Source organism: Radiomyces spectabilis (genome assembly GCF_025331425.1).
Source record: "Radiomyces spectabilis strain NRRL 2753 chromosome Unknown BYT42scaffold_8, whole genome shotgun sequence".
NCBI classification, from domain to species: domain Eukaryota; kingdom Fungi; phylum Mucoromycota; class Mucoromycetes; order Mucorales; family Radiomycetaceae; genus Radiomyces; species Radiomyces spectabilis.
Window position 1 is genome coordinate 311,205 of NW_026251933.1, and position 18,028 is coordinate 329,232.

At 44.0% G+C, this 18,028-nt stretch overlaps 6 protein-coding genes across 6 annotated transcripts; 4 read left to right on the forward strand and 2 right to left on the reverse strand.

Moving 5' to 3' along the window:
• Positions 1 to 2,019: 2,019 nt before the first annotated feature.
• BYT42DRAFT_498766 (uncharacterized protein) lies at positions 2,020 to 2,613 on the forward strand (the record flags this gene model as incomplete). The annotated part of the gene is made up of 3 exons (XM_051564584.1): positions 2,020 to 2,131; positions 2,190 to 2,312; positions 2,450 to 2,613. Coding segments are annotated over 3 exons (399 nt in total), but the record flags the coding sequence as incomplete, so codon positions are not given.
• A 246-nt stretch (positions 2,614 to 2,859) lies between these two features.
• Positions 2,860 to 3,608, forward strand: BYT42DRAFT_614800 (uncharacterized protein; the record flags this gene model as incomplete). The annotated part of the gene is made up of 3 exons (XM_051571892.1): positions 2,860 to 3,062; positions 3,126 to 3,174; positions 3,228 to 3,608. The coding sequence occupies 3 exons, from the start codon at positions 2,860 to 2,862 to the stop codon at positions 3,606 to 3,608; spliced, it is 633 nt and encodes a 210-aa protein (XP_051422138.1).
• Positions 3,609 to 3,709: 101 nt separating this feature from the next.
• On the reverse strand, positions 3,710 to 4,684 carry BYT42DRAFT_573104 (uncharacterized protein). Its single transcript, XM_051568693.1, has 6 exons — positions 4,514 to 4,684; positions 4,404 to 4,431; positions 4,288 to 4,338; positions 4,156 to 4,226; positions 3,990 to 4,075; positions 3,710 to 3,873 (listed from the first exon to the last, which is right to left on the reverse strand). The coding sequence occupies exons 1-6, from the start codon at positions 4,637 to 4,639 to the stop codon at positions 3,861 to 3,863; spliced, it is 375 nt and encodes a 124-aa protein (XP_051422139.1). The 5' UTR covers positions 4,640 to 4,684; the 3' UTR covers positions 3,710 to 3,860.
• A 662-nt stretch (positions 4,685 to 5,346) lies between these two features.
• On the forward strand, positions 5,347 to 6,757 carry BYT42DRAFT_573106 (uncharacterized protein). The gene is made up of 2 exons (XM_051568694.1): positions 5,347 to 6,289; positions 6,354 to 6,757. Exons 1-2 carry the CDS (start codon positions 5,472 to 5,474, stop codon positions 6,649 to 6,651), a joined length of 1,116 nt encoding a protein of 371 aa, XP_051422140.1. The 5' UTR covers positions 5,347 to 5,471; the 3' UTR covers positions 6,652 to 6,757.
• A 1,459-nt stretch (positions 6,758 to 8,216) lies between these two features.
• On the reverse strand, positions 8,217 to 9,921 carry BYT42DRAFT_498321 (Dbl homology domain-containing protein; the record flags this gene model as incomplete). Its single annotated transcript, XM_051564555.1, has 4 exons — positions 8,217 to 8,799; positions 8,932 to 9,134; positions 9,418 to 9,483; positions 9,622 to 9,921. Coding segments are annotated over 4 exons (1,152 nt in total), but the record flags the coding sequence as incomplete, so codon positions are not given.
• A 1,617-nt stretch (positions 9,922 to 11,538) lies between these two features.
• BYT42DRAFT_573112 (chitin synthase-domain-containing protein) lies at positions 11,539 to 17,900 on the forward strand. Its single transcript, XM_051568695.1, has 6 exons — positions 11,539 to 11,660; positions 11,782 to 12,085; positions 12,273 to 14,073; positions 14,153 to 14,246; positions 14,332 to 16,838; positions 16,930 to 17,900. The coding sequence occupies exons 2-6, from the start codon at positions 11,784 to 11,786 to the stop codon at positions 17,590 to 17,592; spliced, it is 5,367 nt and encodes a 1,788-aa protein (XP_051422142.1). The 5' UTR covers positions 11,539 to 11,660; positions 11,782 to 11,783; the 3' UTR covers positions 17,593 to 17,900.
• Positions 17,901 to 18,028: the final 128 nt, after the last annotated feature.

An 18,028-nucleotide genomic window follows, 5' to 3' on the forward strand; every position in this document is an offset into this window, starting at 1 on the left:
CCATAACCATAACTGTAACCGGGAACCCCAACCAACAATTTTTTTTTTCTTTTCAGAAATCACAATGTCTGGTGACCTTGTTCCTCTTCGACCTTTACTACTTTTTTTTAAAATTAATTTTTTTTTTGTTTTACACTTTGCATCCAAGTCACTGGGGCTCTTATTGTATTTAAATTTGCAATATTTACCTTCCTGAGATGACCGTTTTTTATCGTTTGACCACAAAGGCGCAGGGTGCTTCTTATTGTTGCCTTTCATGGTCAAGCCTTGAATGGAACTAAACTGAACATTGACGAAATTCCCACCGACAAAAAAAAACACAGTTCTCATAACAAGCTTGAATCCTGCCATAATCTAAACAATGGATAGGTGACGATCTTATTTTTTTCCTTCCCTTTTCCACAGTCTGCTGCTGTTATCAGCGTCAACGCATGCAATGGATTACCGGTGGCGGTTGATATTCACATGGCATTCATCAACGCGATAACTGCTGAAAACGCGGGATGGAAATTAAACCAATGTCAACTTGCAGCATTCGCAAGGGGATTTCCATAAATGACAGGAGGCCCTTTTTTTTTGTTTTTGCTTTTTTTTTTCCTCGCATCAGAATATACCATGATCAATGATTGGATGGTATATCGTCGATAAGATATCGAATATTCATTTTCTCCATGCAATCGCTTTCCTTTTTCTTCTTGCCTGAAATAGGGTATCCCACTTTCGTATTCGCCATTGATGATAACTGTATTGTCACCGATCTTGGCATGTTCCCATTTTTTTTCCATGCATCGGCATGCCAACCAACAACGCCGAAAATAGCGGCAATAGTGTCGTTTGTGTTTTCCCTTCAAGGCTATTAAATAGGAGCACATGATCGAAAGCATGGTTTGTTCAGGTAATACAAGATTTAGCTCCGTCTCTTATCGAACGGCAACAATGAAATCTGTTTTCTATCCACGCCCTATCCAGGAGAAATGGCAATGGATGCATTTTGTGCAATGATTGTGAGAAATAGCCACATAGCCTTCACTCTATTCCAAATACATACTAGCTACTGTTATCACGATACCGGAAGCGTGAGGGATGATGATGACCAGAATTTCGAGAAGCTTCAGCAAGGCTGAAAAAAAAGCGGAGTGCGGTGATGAAATAATAAAAAGAAAAAGAAGGGTGCCACAAAAGCTGCGACACACAATCAGGCAATCACATGCATCCATCAAAACATTGTGCAACCGGCGGACGTGCATCCTTGTCATGGAGACTCCCTGAATCATTGCCAACAATGAATCTTTGAACAAAATCGCAGTACACTTGTTTAAACGTCCAAGGAGTTGATCATCTCTTGCCTATGTAACGTTCGTTACTGTTTCCGTAGTGGCTTGTTGAGAGCAGGAGCTTTTGATAATAATGCGGCATACTTTTTATCTCGCTTCACTTTATCACATAGGTCAATTCATATCGCAAACCACTGTAAAACGATTCAATCATTGACAATATCTGTTGGCTTGCAACTTGCCCACATGTCTTTTTTATTTTATTTTTTTTATTTTATTCGTTGGACCTTTTTCGATCCATCACATACATATGTGTTCTCCCAAATGTCATATGGAGCAATACAGAGTCGATGGCTGCTTGAATTATGGTCCACATGTGGAAGAGGCAAATCCCTGTAGGATTTACCACTCGGGCAAAGTTAGTCGAGCACGATGGCAAGTAGCAGATTCTCTAACCAGTCGTTTCACAGTCGAATTAAAAAGGAGCGAGACTGCTTACTATTTCAATAAGCAAAAAGTGCTTTGATATTCTTGTTGCGAGACCTGAGCGCTTGACAAAGAAGAAAAAAACGCATGCGCGTTGTCGTCGCTGTTTGAGGGTGACTGCTCTTATAGAAAGGCCTTGACATTTCGCATAGAAGTCGACAAGCGGCTTTCAACTGAATGCCTCGAAAATGCAAGTATTCATGGGAGGGCTGGCAGCGACCATTTGAAATATTGCTCACAAGTCAACTCGACTGCAGATTACTGCGACTTTTGCAACTGCTCTTTTCCGGATAATGCGACCAATCGAAAGAATCACAATGAAGGCGCGCTTCATTTAGCGAATCGGAAGCGACATTATGACTGGTTTAAAGGTACTTTTGCCAAGGTCGTTTTGCCTTTTTGAATGGACCGGTTCTGAAAAAAAAGGAGTAGATCCCGAGGTCTTCATTCGTGAACAGATGGAGAAGCCTCCGTGCCGCAACTTTAATACACACGGATTCTGTGAATTCGAGCTTCAGTGCAAGGGCAACCACATTACATACGATTATTATGGTACCCATTTTGACCAGTTTTAATGGAAATTTGCTGACTCTTTTTTTCTGATCCAATTTGATACAAAGGGCAACCGATATTTCCTCCTGAGCTGACCCAGTGGCTCGATGCGGTTCGTGCTGATGAGCAACAACGAGCGCTTCAGCTGGCCCAAAATAGTCTCCGACGCCAGGAACAGTTGAAACGAACCCCTCGTTACAAGCTACCTTCCGGCTGGAAAGTACGTGAACTACCGCCATCACTCAAACCGCCGCCAGCCAAACATGGGTATGAATGGAATAATCTAGGATTTTGGGGCTAAAAATGTGTCGAAATAAAATTAAAGATCGACCTATTTGGGAACGTCATGACTGTCTTTTGCCTAAAAAGACTGGTCTTCTTCAAGTGATTAGAGCAAGTTTTCCCTTTTTTCCCCCTCCACTTTCACTATTACAACACATCACTTGACAATGACATCATTGCCATTCGTGCGTCCATTCCTTCGAGGTAATCGGCCACTCGTTTTCGTTAACTTACCGCAAGGACATACGCAAACTAACTGTTGGCTATGCTTGCTTTGATGAACACACCAGCAACGACCCGTAGCCGCTTCATGGCGATGCATGGTCCCTGCATGCAAGTGGCGGTGCGATCCATATCGCAGTACCATTTTGATACCTTTAAGTTTGTGGAGCGATTAGAAAATGAAGGATTTACCAGAGAACAAAGTGAAGCGATTATGGCTTCTCTACGTGAAGTCATTTCCGAAAGGTATTTCTTTTTTTTGTAGTGATTCCACTAAGCGTCACAAACCAACTCATTCTTCTCTCTTAGTATGACAGGATTGACCAAGAGCATGGTGTCGAAAGCCGAGCAAGAAAAGGTGAAATGAAAGCGAGCAAGCCAATGAGAACATGTCTCTGACATTTTGTGTAGACTGTATACACGTACAAGGTCGATTTTGCTCAGTTAAAGTCCGAGATTCAGTTGCTGGAAAAGAATGACTTTGTCATGATGAAGGCGGAAAACGAGCGATTACAGGGCGAGCTTGAAAAGTTGAGACAAAAACTGCGCGAAGAGATCACGCGCACGCAGGCCAATGTGCGATTGGATCTGAATCTGGAGAAAGGCCGCATTCGAGACGAAGCCAGTGCCCAAGAGATCAAGGTCAAAGAAACGGATACCCGCATTGAAAGTGAAATTGCTGGATTGCGCACGCAAATGGAAGCCATCAAATTCCAGATATTGCAGTATATGATCGGTACCATGACTGGTGCCGGTGCTCTCTTCCTCGCCTACCTCCGCATGCTTCGATAAAAACAAGTCCTCCTTTACAGTATAGTCCATCCGTCCTTCTCTTTGTCATCATCCTCCCTTCGCTTATTTAAGAATAAAAAGTACTTGAAACTATTTTTTTTGTCATGTTTCGTGATGAACTGATATTTATTCGACTGGGTAAGAAAAGTGGCAGAATGTTAAAACGAGGTAAACCAAAAAAAGCAGTGTAATATAGGAGACCAGGAATAGGCATCAGTAAAAAGAAAAAGGAGCCAAACACAATCTTTGCATTTATCGGCCGTATCTGTGAGAAAAAAAAAGTCCATATTAGTTATCTGTGTAGAGCAGCTTTTGTGCTTTCAATTTCCATCTTATTTTCATGCAGGAATCCAATCTTTTTTCGTTGTTCCTTCAACTTACTTTTGCCATTCCCATTCACGATTATCAAGAGGACATACTTGACGACTCTTTAACCAACGTGAAATGCAGTGAAAGTGGAAAGCATGCTAAACGATCACCATGTGAAAGAAGATGTTGAATGAACTGGCGCAACTCCTGAAATCGTTTTGAATTGAGAGCAACTTACGTTACAAATACCCCATGCTACTGTACATTCCTCGGAGGTGGCGGAAGCTTGATTGGCTTGACATTCAATACCTAACAAAAAACATCGTGGTTGGTTCCCATGCAAAGCAACATATACTGATGATGGTCTTACAAAGATCCATAATATGGTTTCTGCAGATAGCGCAATTATCCACCACGATATCTATAGCCAAGTTGTACACAATGGTCAGTCGTGCATACCAAGCAATCCTCCCATGCTTGACTTACCCCAAGCCCATAAAGCGACGGCATTCCACTATTATAAGAGAAAAAAAGTGTCAATGGTGTTGTGTTTATGCCGCTGTGCTGATTATGTCTCTTTTCTTTTCGGTTCGTACCTTTTTTACTTCGAAGCGTGGTTTCTCTGAGCTGTCTTTTGCTTTGCCCTTCCCTTTGGAAGGTTCTTCCTGATCAACAGGTGTCGTGGCAGGAGGCACCTCATCAATATCCATTGGTGTTGACATGGTGCTTGGGCAGTAAAAAGGGTGGCTCGAAAAAGTGAAAAAGCGTATGCGCGACCACAGCCCAGCCGACACTGCGAAAGAGACATGTTGCTGATGTCATTCAAACACAGTCACGCAGTGCCATTTTTCTTTTCCTGTCTACAAGTGCGCGACCCTTGGCTATTTAATATAACAGGTCTAGTCTCTCAAAGCATATGACAGCCAAGAGTGGGCCTCCATTTTATTGACAGTATGATCATTATACTGGAAGGTGGATTTTTGGTTACAATTGCAGTGAGGTTGCAATCCAATGCTTCTTTATTAGCGGGGATGAAAAAAAAGGTAGAAACCAACCACGACTGAGTATCTTTCGGCTCGGATTCCGTTCCTTCTGCTGTCAAACGAATTGCATGGCGATTTTTATATCAATACAATCGTATTATGTTTGATGATGTTATGATCAGTTATGTAAGCGGGATAAGAGAAAAACTCGGGTGTCAAATCTCCTGCTCTCCAGCTTGCAGGCAGTAACAGAGTTGCTGACGACCTAAAAAAAAAAGTCCAAACGGGCACAGACAGTTTCGGCTTTCATGGTTTCGCGCGGTTTCGCTGCTTTGTATGCTGCAAAAGAACGGGCATAAAAAAAAATCGGCGAAACCATGCCGAATTGCAACAAATGAAATTTATATCAGGTGATGAAATTTCTGTTTTTCGAATATCTGGAGTTTTTTTTTTCTTTCTTATTTTCTATTTCTGTTGGAGTGGCCAATTGAATGGTTTTGATTTCACATCAAAATTCATTGACATTTAGGGTCTTTATTGTTTACTTGTTCGGTCAAATCTTTCTGAATTCATGGCGTTACCGGTTATTACTTCCCAGCAAGTGCGTAAACACGCCTCTCGTTCGTCTTGCTGGGTTACGTTGAACGATAGAGTGTACGATGTCACGGCATTCCTTGCCGATCATCCCGGAGGGGCTGATCTCATTCTTGATTACGCGGGCAAAGACGTTACCGCCATTATGAAAGACGTTCAGGAGCACGAACATTCGGAGAGCGCCTATGAAATCCTGTATGACAATTGCGTAGGGGTTTTAAACGATACAACAGAAATTACAGAGTCTATGCAGGATAACCGCCACTTTGAAGGTGAACGAGCCCGTCTGCATCAGCGACGAGTTCAACTATTGCAACAAGAAGAAGAGTTCAAGACGTATACGCGACCTGACTTTCATCCGTCCGTCACAGATGTAAATACCGATATGAAGCAGCATCGATTCCTGGACCTTCGTCAAGCTCTGATCCCGCAAATAATGCGAGCCAAATTCACCAAAGAATTCTACCTCGAACAAGTACACAAACCTCGATATTTACCTACACCGGCTATCTTTTTCGGCCATCCTCTACTTGAACCGTTGACAAAGACGGTATGGTACATGATCCCGACCATTTGGCTGCCCTATGTAGGCTATCAATTGTACCAGTCGTTTACGTACCATCACCCTATTGCCACCACTCTTTTCTTTGTATTTGGTATCATGATTTGGACTCTGCTTGAATACGGTCTGCATCGCTTCCTTTTCCATCTCGACGACCTGCTACCCGATCATCAACTTGCGTTTCTTCTTCATTTCGCCTTGCACGGATTCCATCATTACCTTCCTATGGACAGGTATTACCAAAATCGAAAATACTTGAGGGACGATGGTGATTATTAACGTCCTTTGTCATAATAGATTGCGACTAGTGGTTCCTCCAGCATTGTTTGTCCTCCTTGCTTACCCGTGGATCAAGCTGGCCCACCTTTTGTTTCCTCCCTTGATGTCTCACGGTGTGATTGCCGGTGGCATTTTTGGTTATATTCTGTACGACCTAACCCACTACTACCTGCATCATGCCAAAGTGCTCGATTTCCACTTCAAGGAAATGAAGAAATACCATCTTGCTCATCATTACAAAGATTTTGAAGCCGGTTACGGCATCACATCCAAGTTTTGGGATAATATCTTTGGCACCACGCTTACTTATACTTAGCTGAATCTCCATTTTTGTTCGTTAGCTTTACAGTCATGTAGCGTTGCTTTTTTGTACCATTTCTTCTCGCATCCTACTTTATTAAACTTGTCTATTTAATCATTAACGTAGCCTTCAACACCATGGATTGTTACGATGGACCGAGATCCATTCTTGAGTAAAATGTGGGGGACACGACTCATTTCACATGCTGCAACGAGAGAAATCAATTCCAGATTGGAAATCCGCTCGCAAGGCTTACCAAGTTTAAGAAGTTGCTTACGGTTTGTGCCGAAGAGGAGAAAAGGATTCTCACCATCTTCTTTAAGGACGAACCCTGTCATGTTTGACGATGAACAATGAAAGGAGATTCGTGCCAAAATAGAGGTTTACGTAAGCTTGAATCATGTATCCAGATCTGGACAGTCAGGGACCGCGTTGCAGGAAAGAATTAGGATGTCATGGATTGGCGTCCCTTGTCTGGATATTCCACGGTTTGCAGGCTTTGTACGCGGACCCACTAATAAAGGAATAGGTTTGGATGTTCCTTCCTCTTATTCTGATGATGTTGGACAATAGATTAAGTTTAGGAAATTACCGACATATGAAGCACATTTTTACTTTTCTGAACAGCATATTCACATACCTTTGGACACATCTGCTGCAATCAAGGTCGTACCATTTTATTGCTAATGGGAGTGATGAGAAATGCGTTTTCAATGTCTTCAGTGGGGCTGGATAGCTATGTATGGTGTGATTGGGTAAAAGGTAAAATGGGTGTGACCAAGTCGTGGAAGTTACATTTTGTTTTCATGTTCACACTGAACAGGGTGGTGCCACCCCATGTTGATCCATTTTCGCTAAAGCTCGGGGTACTTTTTTTTGACGGATGGTGACACGGGCTTCCGAGGTTAGGACGAGATCCATGGATGGTGTCAGGGACCATTTGTTTTCCCGCTTCTCGGAATACAAAAGCTCAATTGATGATTACTTGTTACATGATTCACTGGGACCTATTTTCTCTATTTCTTTTTTTTTTCTCATGGTTTAGAGTTGGATCATGTAAGCAAATGTATCATTTATCGAATACAATCCCACCTTTTCGCTGTTCAAAGCGCTTCCACCTTTCCTATTTTGTCCATTCCTTGCATACTTTCCTGCCACCAACATCATGGTTCTGTATAACAGCAAACGAGTGGCGTGTGAAGGGATCAAAGAGGCAACCGAGTTTTTACAACCAGATATCGTTATCACGTAATACAAATCTTGGCAACGCGACACGCTATTTATTAGGAAAAAAAGTTGAACTACTTTGTACATATTGAATACATAAGATGATATAATGTCGGGTCCGATAATGCGGCCGTGATGGCGTCCATTCGTGGGTCTTGTTTTGGGGGGAAGGGAAGGAAGAATTAATTCCTGTGCGTGTGCACCAGTGCATGCGCGGATATTCGCAGGAAGAGATAGAGAGAGGCAGAGAGAGAGAGAGAGAGAGAGAGAGCGTATATGGGAAAAATGGGGGAACGAGAAAAAGAATGACAGAATAGGACGAAAAATAATAATCCAAAAGGTCAGCCAAACTACTACTTTTGGTTATGGAGTGAGTGAAGCACTTTTTTTATGGCTTCGATCCACGCTGATTGCTCGGCAAAGGAACTGCATCGTAAAATGTGTCGTCGTTGAATATTGGCCGGACCGTTGGCAATGGAAAAGCTGTGGTTGAACGGTAACATCATGGCATCCATGCATACTTCGTTGGTGATCAATTCGAATCCAAAGATTTCCTGCGGCGACGCAGGCGGTTCGCCAGACCCTTTTTTGGCGGTTTTCTTTATACGGAATGTGGACAAGGCGGTGCGGCGTGCTTCCATCATTTTCGTGCACAGCTGGGGCGATAATAGTCGTACTTTGGCAAAGGTCAGATTCACGGTACCCTTGAATTGTAACTTGGATTCTTTCTTCTCTTTCACTTTGCGGCAAAATATAAGTCCGTCGTTGTACAAAACATACGTACGAAAATCGTCGGCATTACTGAGATCCTCCACATCTACTCTTAGCAGTGTCCCATGCAAGACGAGCCGTCGCGATGGGGTAACGGTCATTGGGCAAAACTGAATATGATGGGCGGCTTCCAATACTAATAAATGAGAATGGCAATCGTGCAACCTAAATGAATAAGAAAGAAGGGATTTCACAGTTCAGTCAGAAAAAAGTAATGTTCTCGTGATGTAACGATACGAAATAATAAGAATATTGCCAAATAAAGAACAATCAAACGAGAATTCCAAAATACCGTACGTTGCGCGCCACTCTGTCGCCATTTGGTTAAACTTGTCCGTGACGCGGACCAACGGACCATAATCTGGATGCGAAGGATCACTGAATCGGATCAGCTGTTGGAGGGTCTGAGCATAAATCGCAAGTCGACCAATAGGAATTCGCAGATAGTAAAGTAAATCGAGAGCCTGCATCGTCGGATGACCCGCATCGGCGATACATGTCTGTGAGGAGGATCGTCCGTACATTTAGGAATTTGAGCCGTCGTCAATGTGAAGAAAGAAAAGAAAAAAAAAAGATTGATATCAGAGTAGGCGCAGCAAACAGAACGTCAACCAAGGCAAGGAGCACAAAGGAGGATAAAGATAAAGAATAAAAAAAGATCAAGAAAAACAGTCGGTCAGTCAGTCAATGTTTTGGTCAACATGATGGCAAATGTGTCAGGCGAATAAGTGTTATCTGACATACATCGAGAAGTTTTGTAAATGGGGTGGCACGCATCAGGACGTCGAGCGCTACGATACTTTGGTTGTAGTGTTGCATAAACGTTTTGTACACCGAGAATGCTGAATACTGAATTTAGAAATAATGGAGTGAGTTTGGTTAAAGCTATCGCATGATTGGGTTTCCAGTCCTTACGAAACCGCACCATCACTCTCTCTCTCTCTCTCTCTCTCCCCCCCCCCAAAGTTTTTTGCAACCTCAGCTTACAAGTTTAGAAAATATATCCGAAATGAGTTGGGTAGGGCCCCATATAGCTAATCGATCTTGTAAATCTTTTTCCACAGCGTGATGCAGACATTCCAATTCGTGATAGCAGGTCAGCAGAGCGTGAAGGTCTTGGTCTGATTTTTTGAGTTTGTTCACCAGTTCTTTGTTGTTGGATTGTTCCAGCCAAATGCGAATCCGCGCTGAAAACACTTGTTGGAACATGTGCAGGTCATGGACGTATTTCAACTCGGAATGCTGTGCTTCTTCAATAACACGGCATTTCTCCGCAATATTTTTCGCCACATCGACCACCGTTTCATCTGCATGCGTAAAAAAGAAACCAGAGTGGGAAAAAAAACAAGGAATCAAGGGGATAATTATATCAGGTCAGTCCAGCTGTAATAAAGCAGCAGAAACAAGGATAATGCCCAAAAGTTGCAAAATGTACCGAAATTTTCTTGACCAGCGTCGTAAAAGGTATCGTACAGATCGTCGATAATGGATAATTCGTCCAGCAGCTTACAATAAGACTCGGGCTGCGCATACAAAAGAAGCGACGACGATTCGGATTTGAGCGACGCATCATCCAACTCGATTTGACTTGAATTTGAGACTGCAAAAGGATTATTTGAAATATCGTTCATAAAAGCAAAAAAAAAAAAAAAAGGTACAAGAGAAAAAGTTACAGTTGAATGAAATAACAATAAAAACAATAAAGAAAAAAAAAAGAATGGAGGAACGGGTGGAGAGCCAAGAAAAAAAGGTTTTCTGGGATGAAATGGGGTCAAAAATAATATAAGCGTCTCATCTTTGTACAACGCCAATGGCCGTTGCCTGGGATGACAAGAACAGCAGATTGGCGAACAATCATTATTGATTATCCGACCTGGGTTCCTTTTTATCACTTGCCCGCACTTTTTTTTTCTTTGAACCGTGCGAAAATAAAAGGAAAAGGAAAAATCTCATTCAAATCATATCAACAGTGCGCAACGGAAAAAAAAAAATTGGTGTCATACCCAATATGGGAGGTCAGGGAAAATCGGTCATTGGAGTCGATCAAATAAAGAATGAGCGTAGTTTGAACCGTGGCCTTTTTTTCGCTTTGGACCTGCACGCGAACAGGACCCGGGGTAAAAATCACAAATCAACATCCACGTACTGAGTATTAAAATAAAAAAAAGTAAAACTCTTTGCTTCGTGGAATGAAATGGTACATGAGAAAAAAAAAAGAGCGACCCCATCTTTATATTCGGATTCGTGGGGATATATAACGATAGCATTGTTGATTCGATGCAATGCACACAAGACTTGCAGCTGAGTCTGCATAGAAACCTAAGTTGTTGCCGGGTTTGCATTCACCACTTGAAGAAACCGTGTTGGGTTGTTCTCTCACACGAATGAGGATTTTGGGTTTTATCTGATGGTGGTGAGTGGGTGGGCGATGATGGTGATGTTGTTGTTATGATATGGCTTGTTTTATTGATATGCTATGCGTTGACCAAGTGATTCGTTTGTTATGGAGATCGTTTCTAAGCAATGTCAAAAAACATTTCATCCCTTTTTAGATACGGATTCTGCGGATTCTGTCCAAACGAACGTGCCCATCGTTGGGTGTTCCTTTCTTCGGCGGGACGTTGGTTGCCGATGGACTGATGGGCCCGATGGACCGTTGTCATGGCAGGGGATTGGAATTTTTGGTTCCATTGGGGGGGAAGGGGGAGACCGAATTGGGTTGTGGTTGTGTGTGGATGTTTCTATGTGTCTAATGTGTGTGCTCGAATCTTGCTTTGCTAGGGGATGTCTATATTTATTTGACTTTGGGAGGGTCAAATAAAGGAGCAACGGCTTAAGGAGGTCCTCCATCTCTCGTCCTTTTTTTTTTTCTTTCTTTTCATTTTTTTTTTCATTTGTTTCCTTCTTATCCTGACCTCTTCTTTCATTATTATTATTATATTATTTTTTTTACTTATTGTAGACAAGATATTCACCCAAAAAGTGCTCCATCGTCACTTTTTATTCATTGTATACAGTTAATCATTGTAGGTTGAGAAGAGAAGAGAAATGAAAAAAGTCAAAAATCAATCACGGTAGCCACTCAAAATTTCTAAACGGTGCTTGTGTTTTTTCCTTCTTTCTTCTTGTTTCATTGACGATGAGTAGGCATGGCTCAATCAATCACAGATCTTACGCACGTCTCGAGCGAAGATGAAATCACCGAAACGTTACGACAACGGTATCTTCGTGATCAGCATTACACAAGTATCAACTGCTCCGTTCTAGTTGCACTGAATCCGTTCCAATCCAATGCCAATTGGGATAATATACGGGAGGATTACGTTATCGAGTACAAAGACACTCAAAGTGCGAAATTAAATCAATGGCGAGAATCTCATTTATTTCAATTGGTCAATCATGCGTACCTTCACATGCGTCGCACAAGCATCAACCAGGCCATCTTATTCAGGTACGTATCAAAACTGGACGATCTGATGCAATGTTTCTCGAATTGTCTTTCTGCTCGTTTTACTACCTCACATTTGACGTAAAAAGCCCGTCCTTATCTATATCGCTCGCATGTGCCTTTTATCTTTTTCCTCTTTTTTTTTTTTGACAGCGCACCACTTGATGGTTAACTAACTAATTTTTTGTAGTGGTGAGAGCGGCAGCGGAAAGACCGAACAACTCAAACAGACACTTCATCACCTTGTATCTCTAAGTACACACAAAAAACAAACACGAGTGCAACAACAAATCCTCCATGGCCATACCATTCTACAGTGTTTTGGCAATGCAAAAACTACAACGCATGATAATGCTTCACGATTCACTTTGCATTGTGATATCCATTTTACCGAACGGGGACGAATTGCAGGGGCCAAATGGATGCCGTATATGCTGGAAAAGAATCGGGTGACCGGTGCAGGACAAGATGAACGTAGTTTTCATGTATTCTATTGCATGCTGGCTGCTCCCCCAGAAGAACGCGCGCGACTCGGTCTGTCGGACTGGTCCGCTTTTCAATACTTGGCACATACCAATACCGGCCGAGCATCGACCATGGATGATGCGCAAAACTACCATGATTTACGCTCCGCCCTTCGTACCCTCCTGTTTCCCAAGCACATGATCGCGCAGATCTTTCAGGTCCTCGCCGCCATTCTTCATCTCGGAAATCTGGTATTCATCGAAGACCCCAACAATTCGCAAGATGCCGCCATTGTCAAGAACGTCGACGACCTGGCTATGGCCGCCGACCTTTTAGGTGTGGATCCCCATGCTCTCATGAGCACACTGTCGTACAAAAGCAAGTTGATCAAGCGAGATATCACCACTTTGTTTCTTGATCCGCAACAGGCTGCGCAGCAACGTGATGATATGGCGCAAACTCTCTATGCATTGTTGTTTACATGGATCGTCGAACACATGAACGAACGACTGACCAAAGAGGCTCACAGCACCATTGCCCTCGTAGACGTTCCAGGATTTTCACGCCAGTTGGGTGGATTCGATCAATTAGCCTTCCACTACATGAATGAAGTCACACATCAATTCATGCTCTCCAGTATTTTTGAACGGGATCTGCATGAATATGCAGAGCAAGGGATAGCCGTGCCTACCGGTCCATGGCCTAACAATGCGGCTTGCATCGACCTCTTTGTGCATCCTGCCAAAGGCATGTTTGGGATTCTCAATGCTCAAGTTACTCGTCAAGGTCCCCGTCCCACCGATGCTTCGTTGATCCAGCAGTATGAAAGTGCCAATCGCAGCAACGACGGTCAATTACTGTCGTTCCGATCGGGAGCCGATGCCACCACTGCCCGGGCGTTTGCTATTCAGCATTTCTGGGGTTCCGTAACCTACGATCCCAACGGATTCATGGATCGCAACGAGGATTACATATCCAGCGACTTTGTCTCGTTGTTTACCGGCAATGCTTACAGTGCACCCACCACCAACGGTCTGGTGGCGCAAATGTTTAGCGAACAGCTGATTGGCGCCGATGGACAACGTCACAATCGCGTGTCGTCTCCTCAGCAAGGTATCCGTCCCTTGCGGTCGACGTTGCCAACCAAATCAGGTCAAAATGGTGGCGTACCCACCGTTGGTGAGCAACTATTGGTGGGCGTGACCGAATTAACATCCATGCTCGCTAATACCATCCCCTGGTTTGTTCTGTGTGTTCGTCCCAACGATATGTCCTTGCCCAATTCGTGCGACGCCAAGAAAATTGCTCACCAAGTCCGTCAGTTCAAACTATGGCCGCTCTCTCGACGTCTTGCTCTTCATTACACCACCATTTTTACCATGGAAGAATTCTTTGACCGATACACCGCCACATTGAATCTTACGCTCGGTAAACCATTGCCTAATCTTCCACTCCAGGAACGCTGTGAATGGGTGGCTGGCGCTTTTAATTGGGACGCCACTTATATGGCCATTGGCCGTGACAAGGTAAGAAGCCATTAGAAAAGATCAATGACCTTTTCATTTTCGCTGACAAACATCACGGATATTACCAAAAAAAAAAAAGGTATATCTGTCGACGTTGGCCTTCCGCATCCTGGAAGATGAACTTCGTAGTCTAGAAAAATCGGAATCCAAGCGATCCAAAATGTCGCCCACAGGTACTTTGAAACATTTATCGGTCAGCCGCTCATATATTAATTCAATCGTTCTTGTTTTATTATTATTACTCTTCTTTTTCTCTAGGACACTTGCCGCGAAAACATCGTAGCGGAGCGTTTGATATGTATTCGTTTCATGACGATCAAATGTCTTCGGCATTGTCCGATGATGAATATCTGGACAGCCAAGAATACGGTTCGGATCTTTTATCTCAGAGCCAGGGCCAAAGTACGCACGATGAGAAAAAGATGGAACTCGGTGATCCGGCTCTTTTACCAAGCGAGGTAATCGAGGAAGAAAAAGAACAGCTGTCAAGCGTGCGACGCAAATGGGTGGCCCTCGTGTGGCTGTTGACCTGGTGGATGCCGTCGCCTTGTTTGAATTACTGCGGAGGCATGAAACGAAAAGACATCCGTCTTGCGTGGCGTGAAAAAGTGGCCCTGTGTTTTCTCATCTTTCTGCTATCGGCGGCCATGGTGGTGTTCATTGTGTTTTTTGGTCCTCTCATCTGTCCTCATCAGGATGTGTTTTCGTTTTCCGAGTTGCAGAGTAAATCTACCAAAGAAAGCGCGTACGTGGCCATTCGTGGCGAAGTGTTTGACCTCACCAAATTTGCCCCTCACCATTGGGCCTCCGAAGTGATCCCGGATTCCGCCATTTTTGATTACGCTGGCAAGGACGCCACCAATCTGTTCCCGGTCCAGGTCTCCGCGCTGTGTGATGGCACCACGGGCCGTGTCCCGGACGAACTGGTGCTTGATTTTCAAGTCAATTTGACCGATCGCAATGCTGCGTACCACGATTTCCGCTACTTTACCAATGATTATCGACCGGATTGGTATTTCGAACAGATGGTGTACATGCGCAAGAACTACCGTTTAGGGTTCATGGGATACGAACCATCCGATATTCTCCGGCAAGCCACCAATACGGTGCCTCTCGGCGAAATCAACACGCATCGACAGTGGGCCATTCTGCACGGTGACATCTATGATTTGACGTATTATCTCATGGGAGGCCGAGCCCCGCGTGTCCCCGAAGGCCAAGTGGCACCGACCAACCTGGATCTAAATTTCATGGATAACAGCATCGTTGAACTTTTCCGTCAGTTAGCCGGCACCGATATCTCCAAGCATTTCGATGCTTTGCCGATCGATCAAGGATTGCGCATGCGTCAGCTCGTGTGTCTACGCAACCTGTTCTTTGTGGGTAAAGTTGACACGCGTCGATCGCTCCAGTGCCAGTTCTCCGAGTACTTCTTATTGATTATCACGGGCTTCCTGTGCGCGGTCATCCTGTTCAAGTTCTTGGCCGCCTTGCAGCTCGGATCGTACCGTGAGCCCGAAGACTATGACAAATTCATCGTCTGCCAAGTACCGTGTTATACCGAAAGTGAAGAATCGCTGCGCAAGACCATCGATTCCATTGCGGTGCTACGATACGACGACAAGCGCAAATTGCTGTTCCTTGTATGCGATGGCATGATTGTCGGCAGTGGCAACGACCGACCTACGCCACGCATTGTGCTGGATATCCTGGGCGTCGATGCCAATGTGGACCCTGAACCGTTATCTTTCCTGTCGCTCGGGGAAGGTCGACGACAGCATAACATGGGCAAAATCTATTCGGGTCTTTATGAATGTTCCGGGCACGTGGTACCGTACGTCGTGGTGGTCAAAGTCGGGGCCAATGAACGTCAAAAACCAGGCAATCGAGGCAAACGCGACTCGCAAATGGTCTTGATGCAGTTCCTGAACAAGGTACACTTTGAATCGCCCATGACCCCCATGGAACTGGAAATCTATCATCAGATCAAGAACGTTATTGGCGTGAATCCGAGCTTTTACGAATTTGTGCTGATGATTGACGCCGATACCGAGGTCTTGCCAGACTCACTGAACCGCATGGTATCGTGCTTTGTCCACGATTCCAAGATCGTCGGCCTGTGCGGCGAAACGAAACTGGCCAATGAAAAGGATAGTTGGGTGACCATGATCCAGGTTTATGAATACTACATTTCCCACTTTTTGGCCAAAGCATTCGAAAGCTTGTTTGGCTCCGTCACTTGTCTGCCGGGATGCTTCTGCATGTACCGTGTGCGCTCGCCTCAGAAGCATCAGCCGTTACTTGTGAGCAATCAGGTGATCAATGACTATGCGGAAAACAGGGTTCACACGTTGCATCAAAAGAACTTGCTGCACTTGGGTGAAGATCGGTATCTGACCACCCTGATTCTCAAACATTTCCCGACGTACAAGACCAAGTTCACCGCCGACGCATGTTGTCTTACGAATGCCCCGGAAACGTGGAGTGTGTTGCTATCGCAACGAAGACGATGGATCAATTCGACCATTCATAACTTGGGAGAGCTGGTCTTTCTTCCTCAACTGTGCGGTTTTTGCTGCTTCTCCATGCGATTTGTCGTCATTCTCGATTTGCTCAGCACGTTAGCCATGCCTGCCGTCGTGTGTTATCTAGGTTATCTTATCTATCGATTGGTCTCCGATGCCGGTCAGGTGCCGATGATTTCTATCATCACCTTGTGCGGTGTGTATGGCTTGCAAGCCATTATCTTTATCATTCGAAGAAAGGTAAAATCGTGAAGAAAAAAGAAAAAAAGAATGCAAGGAAACTTCTCTTTCACAGTTCGCTCACCCGTTTCTATGTTTTTAATGAATTCAGTGGGAACATATTGGATGGATGATTGTCTACATTTTGGCGATACCGCTGTTTTCCTTCTTTATTCCGATTTATTCATTCTGGCATTTTGACGATTTCTCATGGGGTAATACACGTTTGGTGGTAGGCGAAGATGGTCAAAAGAAGGCCTTGCCTGTGGACGAGGGCCATTTCGATCCCAAAACGATCCCACTCAAGAAATGGAATGATCACGAAAGCGAGTTGTGGGAAACCGGGTCCATTGAAACCAAAGGGACCTCGGTGACCGCGACCAGTCGACGCACCTACCAACCTTATGCAGCATCGGTCGGTCTGTATAACGATTCAGCCGCCAGTTTCCGCATGTCGCAACAACATTTGCATCAACATTTGATGCGACCTGGTTCGGTCATGATGCCCTCGGGCGCTTCCGTGTACAGTGAAAGCGCCTATGCCGAAATGATGCCCCCTCCACCGCCTCCTCCTCCCGGTGCAGCGGCGGTCATGATGGGTGGACCTCGCGATGAAGATATTCGACGGGAAGTGCAACGTATTACGGCCACGGCAGATTTGATGACCATGACCAAGAAACAGGTCAGAGAACAGCTCAGTCGCCATTTCGGTATGGATATGTCTTATCGAAAAGATTTCATCAACTATTGTATCGAAGAAGCACTCCATCTCTAGATTACAAATCCATGTTTTTATTCGCATTCAACTTCTTTTTTTTTTCATCCGTGTTACAAAGTATCCCTTTCCTTTGGTTTTTTTTTCTCTGTTGTTGTTCTCCCTATCATTTCGTGTTATTTACCTGTTTCTTCCTTTTTCTTTTTTTTTTCTTTCCCATAATGTCAACAATTAAATACATCTCAAAATGAAGAAAAATATTTCATCGATTATCAGCTACAAGGTAGCTCTGTATAAAAAGGGGGGCATACCCCTTAGAGTACAAGCAAGCAAGCAAGCGTTTTGCTGAAAAATTAAGAATATTGTTTGACTGGCTACTAGAGAAAAAAGACTGAGACCATGTTCCAAAATAATAGATGAGCAAAGTAATAAGTCGATGATCAAGGCCAGCCAAGTTTGGATGAAGTTTACGGTACCGCATCACACAATTCATTCA